This window comes from Saccopteryx leptura, chromosome 3 (assembly GCF_036850995.1).
Source record: "Saccopteryx leptura isolate mSacLep1 chromosome 3, mSacLep1_pri_phased_curated, whole genome shotgun sequence".
Classification (NCBI taxonomy): domain Eukaryota; kingdom Metazoa; phylum Chordata; class Mammalia; order Chiroptera; family Emballonuridae; genus Saccopteryx; species Saccopteryx leptura.
Window position 1 is genome coordinate 124,686,287 of NC_089505.1, and position 14,637 is coordinate 124,700,923.

At 35.4% G+C, this 14,637-nt stretch overlaps 1 protein-coding gene across 1 annotated transcript in view; it reads right to left on the reverse strand.

Moving 5' to 3' along the window:
• Nucleotides 1-14,637, reverse strand: part of FAF1 (Fas associated factor 1) — a 495,805-nt gene that overhangs the window by 154,753 nt on the left and 326,415 nt on the right. Inside the window, exons 9-12 of the mRNA XM_066376249.1 lie at nucleotides 13,216-13,311; nucleotides 6,166-6,292; nucleotides 5,156-5,219; nucleotides 4,123-4,204 (exon numbers count right to left, since the gene is read on the reverse strand). Coding sequence (XP_066232346.1) covers nucleotides 4,123-4,204; nucleotides 5,156-5,219; nucleotides 6,166-6,292; nucleotides 13,216-13,311 — 369 coding nt within the window. The remainder of the gene's footprint in view (nucleotides 1-4,122; nucleotides 4,205-5,155; nucleotides 5,220-6,165; nucleotides 6,293-13,215; nucleotides 13,312-14,637) is intronic.

The window sequence follows — 14,637 nt, forward strand, 5'->3', positions numbered from 1 at the left end:
AGTATTCTGCAAAAATATTTCAAACTGAATTAAACAAAGCTTTTAGACCACATATCCATTCCTCATGAAATACCAAGATAGATATCAAGTTAAATAACATCACAAGGAAACAATCACACAAGTCCAGAATTTGGAACAACATATAAGTCATCTAGCATGATTTCTTCATGAAAAAAATAAAATAAAATAGAGAGGTAGTGCTTGCTTAAAAGAGATTTAATAAATCTAACACCAAATATAATTCATATTTCTTGAGTAGATCGTGGTTCCAAAAAAAAAAAAAAAGTTAAAAAGATATTAGATGATATTAGGGAACTGCTATCAATTTTGTTTTATGTGATAATGGGATTGTGATGATATAGAATATAACTATTTTTGGAAAATGCACACACCTGTTTTTATGGGTAAAATATGCTGTCTGTAATATACTTTGAAATGGTTTAGTAAAAAATAATGAATATACAGTTTTTAAGTTTTAATAATTTTAAACATTTAATAACTATAACCTTAAAAATTCATTTGGAACTTTATATTCTTATACATTTGTTTCCTTTTGTAAATCTTCAATAATATATTTTAAATATATTTTGTGTTCCAATCAATGTTTGCCATTTTCAGAGAAGAAATGAAACAAACATCATAAAAATCAGCCCTGGCCGGTTGGCTCAGTGGTAGAGTGTTGGCCTGGCGTGCAGGAGTTCCGGGTTCGACTCCCAACCAGGGCACACAGGAGAAGCGTCCATCTGCTTCTGCACCCTTCCCCCTCTCCTTCTTCTCTGTCTCTCTCTTTCCCTCCTGCAGCCCAGGCTCCACTGGAGCAAAGTTGGCCCAGGCGCTGAGGATGGTTCCATGGCCTCCACCTCAGGCTCTAGAATGTCTCTAGTTGCAATGGAGCAACGCCCCAGATGGGCAGAGCATCGCCCCCTGGTGGGCTTGCCGAGTGGATCCCGGTTGGGTGCATGAGGGAGTCTCTGCCTCTCTGCTCTCACTTCAGAAAAAAAAATTCATAAAAATCACATATTTAATTAAATACAAAATGCTTTGAGTAGCAGTAAAACTTTTGAAGCTGTTAAAGCTTAAAACCCCATTAAACTTTTAAATGGCTTGTATATAAAAGAAGCAAATTTTGCAAAATTTTAGTAATTATTAAATCTAGGTATAGGGAATGTGGATGCTTTCACTATTGTTTTACTTTTCCCGTATTAAAATCATTTTAATAAAAAGTTAAAATATTATAAAATATAATTATGAAAAATAATCATATTAAAAGGCAAAAGTAAGCTGTTTTAACATAATTATAATGACTCAATTTCATATTAAATATTAGCAAATATGCTCATCAAAATATCTAATACAAATTACGGAAAAGCATGTATCATTAATCTGTTAGAATATTTTCCTTTTCAGTATTTTCTATAAACGTGTATTTATGGAAACTATAAACATGTATTATAAAAATGTATTTCTTAAAAAATAATGTCCATTTCATATAGATTTGAGTTAAAAATAGTTTCCTAAAACAGCCTTTATAATAGGTTATTCCACTATTCTTTTTTTTTCTTTTTTCTTTTTTTGTATTTTTCTGAAGCTAGAAACGGGGAGAAACAGACAGACTCCCGCATGCGCCCGACCGGGATCCACCCGGCACGCCCACCAAGGGGTGACGCTCTGCCCACCAGGGGGCGTTGCTCTGCCACAACCAGAGTCACTCTAGCGCCTGGGGCAGAGGCCAAGGAGCCATCCCCAGCGCCCGGGCCATCTTTGCTCCAATGGAGCCTCAGCTGCGGAAGGGAAGAGAGAGACAGAGAGGAAGGAGAGGGGGAGGGGTGGAGAAGCAGATGGGCGCTTCTCCTGTGTGCCCTGGCTGGGAATCGAACCCGGGACTTCTGCACGCCAGGCCGACGTTCTACCACTGAGCCAACCGGCCAGGGCCTATTCCACTATTCTTAAGCTAAAAAAGCAGTTGATGTTTATATTTCTTTCTCCTCTTTCTTTTCTTCTTTCTTTCTTTTCTTTCTTTCCTTTCTCTCTTCTCTCTCTTTCTCCTTCCCTCCCTTCCTTCCTTCTTTCTTCCCTCCCTCCCTCTCTCTCTCTCTCTTTCTTTAGAGAAGGTGAGAGAGAGACAGGAAAGAAGAGAGATGAGACGCATCAAACTTGTGTCACTTTAGTTGTTCATTGACTGCTTTCTCATATGTGACTTGACTGGAAGCTCCAGCTGAGCCTGTGACCCCTTGCTCATGCCAGCAACCTTGGGCTCAAGCTGGCACCAGGGGATCATTTCAACAATCTGATGCTCAAGCTGGTGACCCTGTGCTCAAGCTCGATGAACCGCTGCTCAAATCAGCAACTTTGGGGTTTCGAACATGGGACCTCAGCATCCCAGGTAAACACTGGTTAGGCAGATGTTTAGATTTCTTAATCTCCTTCATTAAACTGCCTGTGATGGCTCTAAGGTTTTTTTTTTCTTTTGTTTGTTTTTTCTTTTCTGATAGCTCTAAGTTTTGTCACTACTGTCCTGGAGTTCAATTTTTAAAATCCGTTTATAATAAATTTTTCTTTAGGGCAGAGTTTAACAGAAACTAGAAATTTTAGAAGCATTCTTACCCTCTATTATCAAAATTCTGTGCCCTCTTTAATTCCAATAACTTTCCTTCTGCTTCATCTACACAGTATTACTTCCTCTCTTTTTTCCTTCATTCATCAAATATACAGAGTATCTGCTATGTAGTATAAGGATATAAGGTACCCAATCACTGTTAAAAAGAAAACAAAATCTCAATAGGATATATATATATAGAGAGAATGGATACTTATAACCAATGTGTTAAGTGTGAAGATAAGAGCAGAAAGTATCACTGCAAAGTACTACAGGAGTGGGTGTAGTCAGTGTAAAAATGAGTATGTCAGGAAAGGATAAGTCTCAGAGTAAGTGTAGAGTCACCAGGTAAAGAGCAGGATGAAAGCCATTCTTGTCTGAGGAAACATGAAAAAAGAGTCAGATTATGGAAAAATACAAATAATATATTATTGCTGGATCTATTAAGTGTAAGGCAGGGAAGGGGAAAAACTGAAGCTGTACAAATAGGCAGGAACCAGTTTACTGAGTTTCCACTACTCTGCCAATTTAGAATGATTGCATAGAACCTTTCTGCTCAAAACATGCCTTCTGAATTCCTGTTATAAACTTCAGTCTACTTGATTTCAAGATCACAAAGCTTATTTCTGTGTTTAAGGAAGAATCTTCTTGTTGTCCAAAGTGACTTTTTTTTTCCTTTTACCATCACCCTTTACTTGTCCCACCCAAAGTGACTTTTTGGGGAAAAAATATTATAGCTACTAGATACATACTAAAAGATGGAATAATCGCCTGACCTGTGGTGGCGCAGTGGATAAAGCGTCAACCTGGAAACGCTGAGGCTGCCGGTTCAAAAAAACCCTGGGCTTGCCTGGTCAAGGCACATATGGGAGTTGATGCTTTCTGCTCCTCCCCCCTTCTCTCTCTCTTTCTCTCTCTCCCCTCTCTATAATAAACAAATAAAATCTTTTAAAAAAAAAGATGGAATAATCATTTTGGAAAAAGACTGAAGGACAAATATTTTAGCAAGAACCTGTCAATCACATAACTTAAAAGAATACAAACAAGTAGCCTGGTTCCTTCTAAGCATGTCCACCTTTTTTATTTCCCTACAAACAACAAAAACAACAACAACAAAACCCCATTTTAAGGCCTTCTGCAGAGCCAGTGGTACCCTATCATGCTACTGACCCTCTGAAATGGGCACCTTAGTGATGATTAGGTCAGTAAATGAACTAGAAACAAAATCAAGTCTCTAATCTGAAAAAAACAAAAAACATTAAGCATTGCCTCAGGTCTGGTGATAAACCCTTCAGAAGGACTTTTTTTTTTTTTAATTTATTGATTGATTTTAGAGAGAGAGAGAGAAAAGGAAAAGCATTTGTTGTTTCACTTCATTGGGTGCACACTCATTGGTTGCTTCCCACATGTGCCCTGACCAGGGAGTGAACCTGCAATCTTGGAGTTTGGGACGACACTAATTAATTGAGGTAATCAGCCAGGGCCTGAGATGCCCTTTTTAATCAGAAAGGTAAGATTGCACTTACATCTCGGGCTTTCACATAGAAGGCCTCTTGAAAAGCAGCTTCTAACGAGCCAATAAAAAATACAGGATGGCAGTCTCCATATCTATAGGAAAAAGTGTGTGTGTTAATTAAAATACATTTCAAATTAACTTCAAAGTTTCACAAGTCTAACCAATGACTTAAGTAAATTTGGAGCTAATGTGTCTTACATACAGATCAAACATTATACCATTTATTTAAAGGCTTGAGAATGAGCTTCATTAGTTTTTAGAGCTCTTCGTGGCCTATACTGATATATTAGAACCCTGGAATTTTAAGTACATCTAGCAAATGTATTTAATAAATGTCACAAAACCATGCCATTTATAAGTAGCAATTTCTGGTTACCCACTTTCATTAGACTTTCCTAGCTACTATGGCCTTAACATTTTAGTTCCATTATTATGGAAGTTCAACAGAGAGGGAAAAATGGTATCCTACAGTTTCCAAATTATACTGTTACACTAGAAGATAGAATTAGAGAAATATTATTTTCATAAAATTTTAGGGTTTAATATTGAAATTCTCTTGACTTAAACACCTTAGAAGAATCTCAATATATAAACATGCTATATTAGACTCTCAAAAGAAATGCTAAGTGATTCCAAAACAAAAATTAAAAAAAATTTGCTTACATTTTAAATTATCTTTTTATGTAATATTATTTTAAAGCTTATTCTGTTGTCTTAGGATACACTAAAAAGTAGTGTTTCATAACCTAGCCCTTTCAGAATATAGTCAATATATGTATTAAATTAGTGATCCATTTATTGTGCTTCAATAAAGATACAGAGATAAGATGAACACATCTCTGAAGTGGCATAAATGATTAACTAGTTATTCGACATTAAATACTACATGTTTCACTATCTGGACTATATACATTGATAAATGTATCCTTTGAATATTTTAAGGAGAAATTAAAAACAATCAAACTATGATTAAAATAGATCCAGAAAAATCACAATGGTATTAAAAGGACATCAATTTTATATAGTTAACGTCCTAACCCTACCTTGAAGAAAACTCTGCTGTAAATTGTAATAAGGCATCTCCTTCATTTTCTGCGTTTTCTGGCACTAAAAAACAAACAAAAGAAAAAACAAAAACAAAAAAAACAAAACAAATAGACACAAAAAACAAACCACATAACATCTAATCCCACATATAAGAAATATATTTAATCAATAAAGAGGAAATAAAATTAAATTTTAGCGTCTGTGATATATCTGAGGAGACATTTTTAACTTGATAAACATTAGAAGATTTCATCAAATCTTAAAAAAATTCCAAGCTCACAAGTTTTCAAAATGCAACTGACACAATCCTGCTAATAAGCATTTAAAACATGTGCCAGGCATCAAAAGAATTTTGATGTTTTCTTGAAATGGCATCTTGTGATGAAATTATATTTAAAGGATCTCAATTTATTTTAATACCCTATTAATCAGAAAAAAAGTCAATTTAATGCAAATATATCTATTTCTACACCCAGGATTTCCGTAATTTCAGAGTGAATGACCCATTTAAAAGGCTTATTTTAACAGCCATTATGTATATAGCAATCACTTATAATTCTATAGTATGTATCTTGTAAAGTGGAAGTGAGGGAGATAGTACATTTAGTTTACTTTTTATATTTCAAAGATGGGTAACAATTCATGGAAAAGTAATATTACTACTCTTAAAACTGGTATCTCCAATAAAACGTAGGGAAACAACTATAGTCACAGAAAGTTCAGCTATTTGTTTACCAGCCCCTAGGTTTAAAGAGACATATTCACAGCTAATTATACATTTGAAACAAATTATATTCCCTTGCATTTTTAATGAATTTTATAAAAGCACTGGGAATCGCTGGACACAATAAAGTAAAAACTTAATATGCTCTAGTTATAGTGAATAATTCCTATTTGCTATATTTTATCTCTCCAAACTTGAAAGTCATTAAGAAACTTTTAAGCTCACTATTCTGCAATAGGAGGGAGAATTAAGTGCTGGACCCAGAAAGCTATTAATACTCACTCATTGGAGATTTTCTCAGGGCAGATGATGCAATGCCGAATACCTCTCCATCATCCACCCCAAATTCAGGAGCATCTTCAAAGTCATCTCCATCACTATCACTAACCATATGAACATCGGTGCTTTGCTATTTAAGGAAAGTCCTGATTAGTTTCATATTGACTTTAGGAAATCAAATTTCAAAATATAAGTTATATAATCACATTTAGCATTATAAAATTTTTATTAAAGAAAAAGCCATTTGCTAGAGCAAAGCTTAATATTTTTCAGTTTAAAGCTTACACATATTTCTAAATTTGCTGTGATACCCTTAGACCAGCAATTTTCAAACCATGTGCTACAAGAATTTTCGAAACATGCAGTACATGACTATTTATAGTCAGGGGCACTGACCTCTTTTCCCTTAGACCAATGGTCGGCGAACTCATTAGTCAACAGAGGCAAATATTAAGAGTACAACGACTGAAATTTCTTTTGAGAGCCAAATTTTTTAAACTTAAACTATGTAGGTAGGTACATTCCTTATCGATGTAGTGCCCATACGTGGTATTTTGTGGAAGAGCCACACTCAAGGGGCCAAAGAGCCGCATGTGGCTCACGAGCCGCAGTTTGCTGACCAGGGCCTTACCAGGGGTCCCCAAACCTTTTACACAGGGGGCCAGTTCACTGTCCCTCAGACCGCTGGAGGGCCGGACTATAAAAAACCTATGAACAAATCCCTATGCACACTGCACATATCTTATTTTAAAGTAAAAAAACAAAACGGGAACAAATACAATCTTTAAAATAAAGAACAAGTAAATTTAAATCAACAAACTGACCAGTATTTCAATGGGAACTATGGGCCTGCTTTCAGCTAATGAGATGGTCAATGTCTGGTTCCATGCTAGCCGTAACAAGTGATATGGCGCGTTTCCGGAGCCGTGACGCATGCATCCCGTGTCACCGGAAGTAGTACTGTACTCTCACTGACCACCAATGAAAGAGGTGCCCCTTCCGGAAGTGCGGTGGGGGCGGGTAAATGGCCTCAGGGGGCTGCGTGCGGCCTGCGGGCCATAGTTTGGGGACCCCTGCCTTAGACTGTCAAATAAAAAATGACAACAGCCAACACAACACTAGCTGCTTACTGTGAATGAATCAAAATTATATATTTTTTTGATAGATTGAATATATATATATATTTATATATATATATATATATATATATATATTTGGTGTGACGCAGAATTTTAGTAATTATATAGTTTATGTGCGCCATGAGATGAAAAAGGTTGAAAATCACTGCCCTAAAGATTGGAGACTGAGGGAAAATAAAGGATGCTTACAAACTTAATGAAGACAGGTATTTTAGTCTGTTTCATCCTTAGCCTATAATAACACAATTAAGTGCTCAATAAACATTTGTTCAATAAGTGAAGAGATAGGTATAATCAAAGAGGTCAGAGACAAAGTAGCTGTATGAGACATAAAAAGCTCACTCAAATTACATTTGGCAGGTAAAGCAAAGGTAGCATTTTCCAACTTGGCATTGCCTTACTGCAATGATTCTCAAATTTTTCTTCAGTGAAATACTGCATACTATCCTCCCAGTGTTACCGGAAGATAACAAAATACACACTGCAGGCTATTAAATATAATGATGCTTTGGTGAAATAAACATCTACTGAGAATATACTACTGATAAACATGCTCTGCTTCTTTCGTTTTCAGCAATATTGGGTGAAATTTAAGGTATTACCATTGAAAGCAGTTTGAAATTACAAACTAGTCTGCTGATCTCTGGTTAGAGTAAGATTTCAAAAATACTGAGACTTAAAACACTCAAACTGAGTTGTGGATACTGACAAATATTCATGCCTTGAAATAAGAACAAGGCCCCAGCAAGGTATCTGGCTAAATACCTGTCTGTACTATGTTCAACAAATAAATTCTACAAAATCTATTTAATAAATGAAATTTCTATCTTTTAAAATACAGTGTGCTATATACTTAAGTTATGAAAATGAGGAAACTATTTGATGCTTCAGTCAATGTAAAAGAGCCTAACTTAGTGATAAATATCTGCTAGAGAAGCATTAAGAGACACTTAGAATCAAAGACTCATAAAACTTAGCTAGAGGGGATATTAGAGTATAGACAGTCACAAAATCAGTTTTAAAGCTAAAAGGAATTTTAAAGATAATTTCCAAAGTTCTTTTCATAGGGTTACCTCCCGCCGCTGGCCCCAAGCACAACATTACATAAAATTATAATGCATACAATATATAAAAACTAAGTCCACTCTGATAGAGGTTTAGGAGAGGGCAAAGGGGAGCCTAATGCTCTTGCGCTTGGCCTTTTCTTGCTCATATCCCTTTGACAGCTGGGTACCTCTGATGGCTCTCAGGATACTATGGAATGATTTTAAAAACTACTGATCCAGTGAGTCTAACAGCTCCAAATGAGGCAGCCAAGATATTTACTCCATTTGATTTAGTAGGCTTAGCATTTCTTCCTTGCATATATCCCAAGAATTACCGGTAATTCCTATAATTGTAACATTTCCTCTTTTATTTTAAAAAGTCTTCCCAATGGTTTGAACAGAGAACGTAATGAACAAATACTTACTGGATGAATGAAAATGAATGGTCCTTGCCCTAAGCAGTCTATCTGTTATTCTGACTCTACCACTATTTCTCACAGAAGCCTTATTTTAACTTGTGATCCTAATCCTACTTTATTGTTTTGCTTTGTATAGCCAAGACCTCTTCCTGATTTTAGCAATTCAACAGCTTAAGTATTTTAAATACCTTCTCATTTCAAGGCAGTGAAAGAGCCTCCTCCACAAAATAACACATCTATGTGCTTGAATTCCCTCTATTTCAGGCAGGCAAATATCTGGAGCATGAAGTTCCCTTCAACTCCAAGGCTCAGCCTTAAACAGGCAAAGGCTCAGGACCTTCAAGGTACACTACATGTTCCTTTACGATGCTTACCCAAGTTCACAGGCAAGTAGAAAGAAACAAAAGGTCAGCAATGACAAACCTCACATCCTCTATTAGCTAAGCTATCATCTCAGCCTTCATTTAGTCCTGCCTAGTACCCTTCCCGCCTTTATGAGGCACTGTGTTAAAAAGGAGGGTTGAAGAACACAGATGAAAAGAAAGGGGTTGTTCTATATGTCAGATTTCTTTTCTCACTCCCTTTACTTTAGTCCCCCATATCGATTTTTCTCCTGATTCAGTTTTCAATCTAATAACAGCCCTTTTTCATAACAATAGGATTTTACCTCATACTAGAATGGTGATTTCATTTCGTGCCTATGTAACCCACTATTCATTTTGTCTTCACAAAGTATAGAGTTCCCAAATCCCTTAAGAACCCAGAAAGTGAAATGATAACAGCTTTAAAGGAAGGTATCTAAAAAGCGAATTCTGTTGAAAAAAAGTATATTTCAAATATGAATTATTGAAATATGGAAGAATGAGCTAGTTAATTATGTATAAGGAGCTTGAAATCTCTTCACATTTTTTTAATAGCCATCTAACAGGTTAGGAAAAGCTTTTTTCTAAAAAATGAGATAATCTTTTTTTCATTAATATTTGCTGATGAGAATAATAATTATTTGGTTCAGTCATGGCTGCCCTAAAATTCTTTGAATACAGAGAAGCTATTTATTCAAAATTTTAAAAACAGCTAAAAAAAAATCTGCAATTTGATTTTAGCTGTTTATTACATTCATTTATTCCTTTTAGCATTAAACAAATATTTTTAAACCCCTACTAAGTGCCACACTCCTTGAAGAATATAATAGATTATATTCTCTCAAAGAATACCACATAAAATATAATTATAATGCCTAGTGTAAAGATGCTCAACATCACTAATCATTAGAGAAATGCAAATTAAGCCACAATGAGATATCACCACACACCTGTCAGAATGCTGTCATCAATAAATCAACAAACAACAAGTGTTGGTGAGGATGTAGAGAAAAGGGAACCCTCGTGCACTGCTGGTGGGAATGTAGATTGGTGCAGCCACCGTGGAAAGCAGTATGGAGCTACCTAAAAAATTACTGATGGCAAGAAGGAAATCACTAAAAGTTTTTAGGCAGAGGACTATTCAAAGGAATAACTGATGGCTCCGTGTGTGTGTGTGTGTGTGTGTGTGTGTGTGTTTGCAGTGGTGTGGTGTGGTGTGGTGTTACATGGCAGATCAGACCTGAGGACATGAAATGGGAGACTTATTTCAAAGTTCCAAGTGAGAGACCTTGAGAACATATAGTTGAGCAGTCGCACTGAGAATTTAGTGAAGGGAACAGACTTAAAATATACTTCAGCAGAACTGATGGGAACTGTTGACCAAATAGATTAAAGGATAAACAAAATAGAAGAGCGGAATATGATACCAAGATTTGGGTAACTGAGTGGGTAGAGAGGGTTACACTGCTGAGGGAGGATACTGAGACCAGCTATCAATTAAGTTTGAGGAACTGTAGGACATCCAGGTAAAAATAGTAGGCAGCTGGAATAAAAATCTTCTTAGCAGCTCAGGAGAGAAGCCCAGAAAAAATGTACATTTGGAATCATCAGTATATAAATCATAGTTGAGTTTATAAAAATAAGTAAGATCAGTTAAAAAATAAAAGAACAAGAGTGATAAAGAGAAAAGTTTACAGAGTATATATCTATACTGGTAATTATATTAATGTATAAATAAAAAAATATATAAGTATTTCAATTGGTGAAGGAAGAAAAATAGTAAGATGAAAAGACAGCTGCCAAAAATTATAAACTCAGTTGAAAGAAAGAATCTGAGAAGCAAAGTTTGAGAAAGTTTCAATGGATACAAGAACTGTAGAAAGGTTCAATAAGATGAAAATTAAGAAAGAGATAGCTATGATATTATGACAAGAAAACCACCACAAAGACATCTGAATTTATAACCAAAAGATTTTGCATTGATTATTCTACCATTTTCTCTATGACTGAGCAAGTGTCTTCGCATCCCCACTGTAGAATGTGACTAATATTGACCCACAAAGGTGGCTGTGAAAATGAAGAGATGGCATAGCATGGTATCTTACAAAACTATTATCTGACTCTAATAGTTAAATTCACTTAGAGTCACATGACAGAGCTGCTCAACAATGGAACTGGTGGCCTCATGATGTCAGAACCCTGTCATTAGAGGTAAAAACAAAGGAATATTTTGATGGGGTATTTTGGGTGAGCTCTTTTAGCACAGAGACTGGTCCTAATGTTTGGATGTAGATGACAGTAAATAACTTTAAATGAATGAAGAATGGATGGATGGAAGAGTGGAAATTAAATTAAAAATCCTTTCCAGTTTTATAACTCTATGACAACATAAAAACCACATTACAGCTTCTTTCCCATTTCTCACCAGCTCCCAGGAGGAGATGGCATTTGCAGTTAGCCAGGGAAGAAGAAAGTAACGGATTCATCTCAGATAATCAGATTTTAAGGTATTCTGAGGCTGTGGCTGCTTTAATTTGGCAAAGCCTACCAACCCCACTCTACCTTCTCTAATTAACCTAGAGAGTGTGCCAGTTTCACAAACATTACTCCTCACTCTCTAACTCTGACTTCTTTCTGCCCATGGAACTGCCTCAACAACATATATGATGGCAAGGGTAAGAGAAGGACATAAAGTGGAGTCAAACAGGTATCTGTCACCTCTCATAGAACCGAATTAAGAATTTTGGGTGGAGCTAGTTGGCTCCCTTTTAATGATAGGAGATTTATCCATTAAAGAGTTGAAGCATAACCTACTTTAGCCATTTAAAATATACTCAGAAATAGTAGAAAGAAATAGTAGAAATATTTCAATAAATTATTTCTGGCAAATTCTGCCAAGCATAAAACTCAATATCATTTTTGTCTTTCATGAGGATTAGTGAGATAAAGTGCTAGAAAAACAATGTGGGTTCTTTAAAGGAAATTAACATTTTTAGAGGCCCAAGGAAATTGTACAGTAGTATGTGGAACAGGGGAAAACTTTTTTTTTCTTTGTGGATTTCTAAAAAAAATATTAAAAATCGAGAGTAGCAAATTATCATTTTTACAGAATAACCATAGACTAGAGCTTCACGTATGCAATCTCATTCTTCTTCCACATATTTAAGTGATATAAATAAATATGCAGAGGATGGCTGGAGAGGGCTTGTGGCAGTTCCCAAAAGGAGTGTCCAAAAACTGAGTTTAAATAAAAATTTGCAACCATATTTTATACAGACTCTAAGTGGAAAATGGTTTTACTGAACTATCCCAAGCTTTTAAATACTTGTGTCACGCTCTAGCCTGAAAACACTGGTATAAATAAAGTTTTTCTGTGCTATTTAATTATGACCTCTGTTGCATACATTTAACAAGAGGTCAATAAATACTTTTTAAACAGAGAAACAATAATCTTCAGGCTCATTTTCCCGTTCTTTTATAATCAGTCATAGTTGTACAGAGAATGCTACTTGTATCCATAAAAAAGGCACTGCGCCTTTTAATATCATTCCGACCCACAAAGACAAACACAGGCACACCACATACATAAACATGTTCATCTTATCTGACTCTTTTCTTTTTCTATAAGCACCCTATGTACACTGACTGCTGTCACCGCATTTATTACAATAAGTCATGATTATTAGTTTACTAATCTATTACCTTCCATTCTGAGCACCTTGGTATAGGTACATTGTGATTCATCTTTATTACCTAATATCAAGCACAATGCCTTGGCTCACAGAAGGTCAATCCTGAACTATCAGCAGAAAAGAAAAATCCCTTTGTTAACTTGACAGTTCTAAGTAAAAACCCTTTCAACCAATCCACCCGAATTCTGTCTGCTGAAACACAAAACTTATAGAACATGAAAGACCACATTAGCAATAACCTAGCATGGAAAGTTTCTGCCCTAAAGAATTTACTGAGACTTTATTCACACTACATTAACTTTATCTATTCACTGCTGTGGCAGATAAAAATAGGAAGTGGGCAGGTGGGTGGAGGATAGGCCTTCTCGTCATTGAAAGCTGGCAAACAGGCTTACCTCCTCGGACTGCTCCCGGGTTTGTGCAGGGGAAGATCTTCTTCCCACTGTAAGTCGATGGCAGGGATAAGAGAGACCTGATTCAGCAAGACACATCTGAAAAAAGTAGAAGCCATCATTTGTAAACAGAACGAGGCCATGCTCACAAAAAGATTTTACTTTTGGGATATTTTTTATTATTTCTGAAGCAATATTAGAAAGATTACCCTAGTAGCCCAGTTATTATATTACCAGGAAGGCTCTGGAAACTTGAAATTTTTCCACATATGGATGCTACAATAGTTGAGGCTATTTATTATTCATTAGACAATAGACTTGAGCTCCAGGAAACTGTAAAAAGCCTAAAAGAGTGGCACAGCAGATAAAGTGTTGACCTGGAATGCTGAGGTCACCAGTTCAAAACCCTGGGCTTGCCTGGTCAAGGGACATATGGGAGTTGATAATTCCTGGCCTCCCCCCTTTCTAAAATGAATAAATAAAATCTTAAAAAAAAAGATAGCTATCCTATACATCTCCCTCCCCACTAATATGTTTGTTAACTTTCTGATTAGTAGAATACCTCAGTTTCCTAATTCCAAGGGCAATACTTTATAAATCTTTTTTGGAGGGTACCTGAAAGAGTGTTTGCTGAAGATATTAAAAAAAATTTTCACACATGGTAACTATATCGTTTATACTTCAATCAATATTAATCCATAATTTCAGATCATTATTATAGCTTATGAATCTATAATTTATGTAAAGCACCTGGCACAAGACCTAGCACCACACATCCAGCCTACCATTTTTATTACCACTATGATCTAAAATACTACCCCAAAAAATCTGCCTAGTTTAGCCCAAATAAAGCAATATATATTTACTTCTATTGAAGTTTATAGTGGGTCGCATATTAAATAACTATTTTGAGGTTTCAATTAAGTTTAGGCAAATATGAAGAAATATGAGTGCATGTTATTTTGTCTATATAGGAGAATTAAAATAATATTAAATAGCTAACAGAGGTGTTTTTCCTTGTTGTTCATGAAATGCAATATGTTTATTTAATGTAACAATGACATTAAAGTGAAGTTTCTTTTATTATTATTATAAATAAAATAGGGTATCCAATAGCACACTGAAAACATCCATTTGGTAAATTCTGGGGAGGTATGAATTAAAGTACTAATTGAGAAAACCCAAATATCTGTAAATTCTCAGGAGCAGTCAAAGACATAATAGGTTGGTCAAACAACATTTCAAAATGTGTTATAATCAGGCGAATTATCTGAAGACAAATAATAAAATGAAAAATGTAAATGTCAAAGAAATATTCTAATATTTTCTATCACGTGCTGTCATCATACAGATTATACTAATAAAAATCATACATGTTTCAGTATTGTTATTTTTCATTTAAGTCTGGCTAGAGGTTTTATTTGT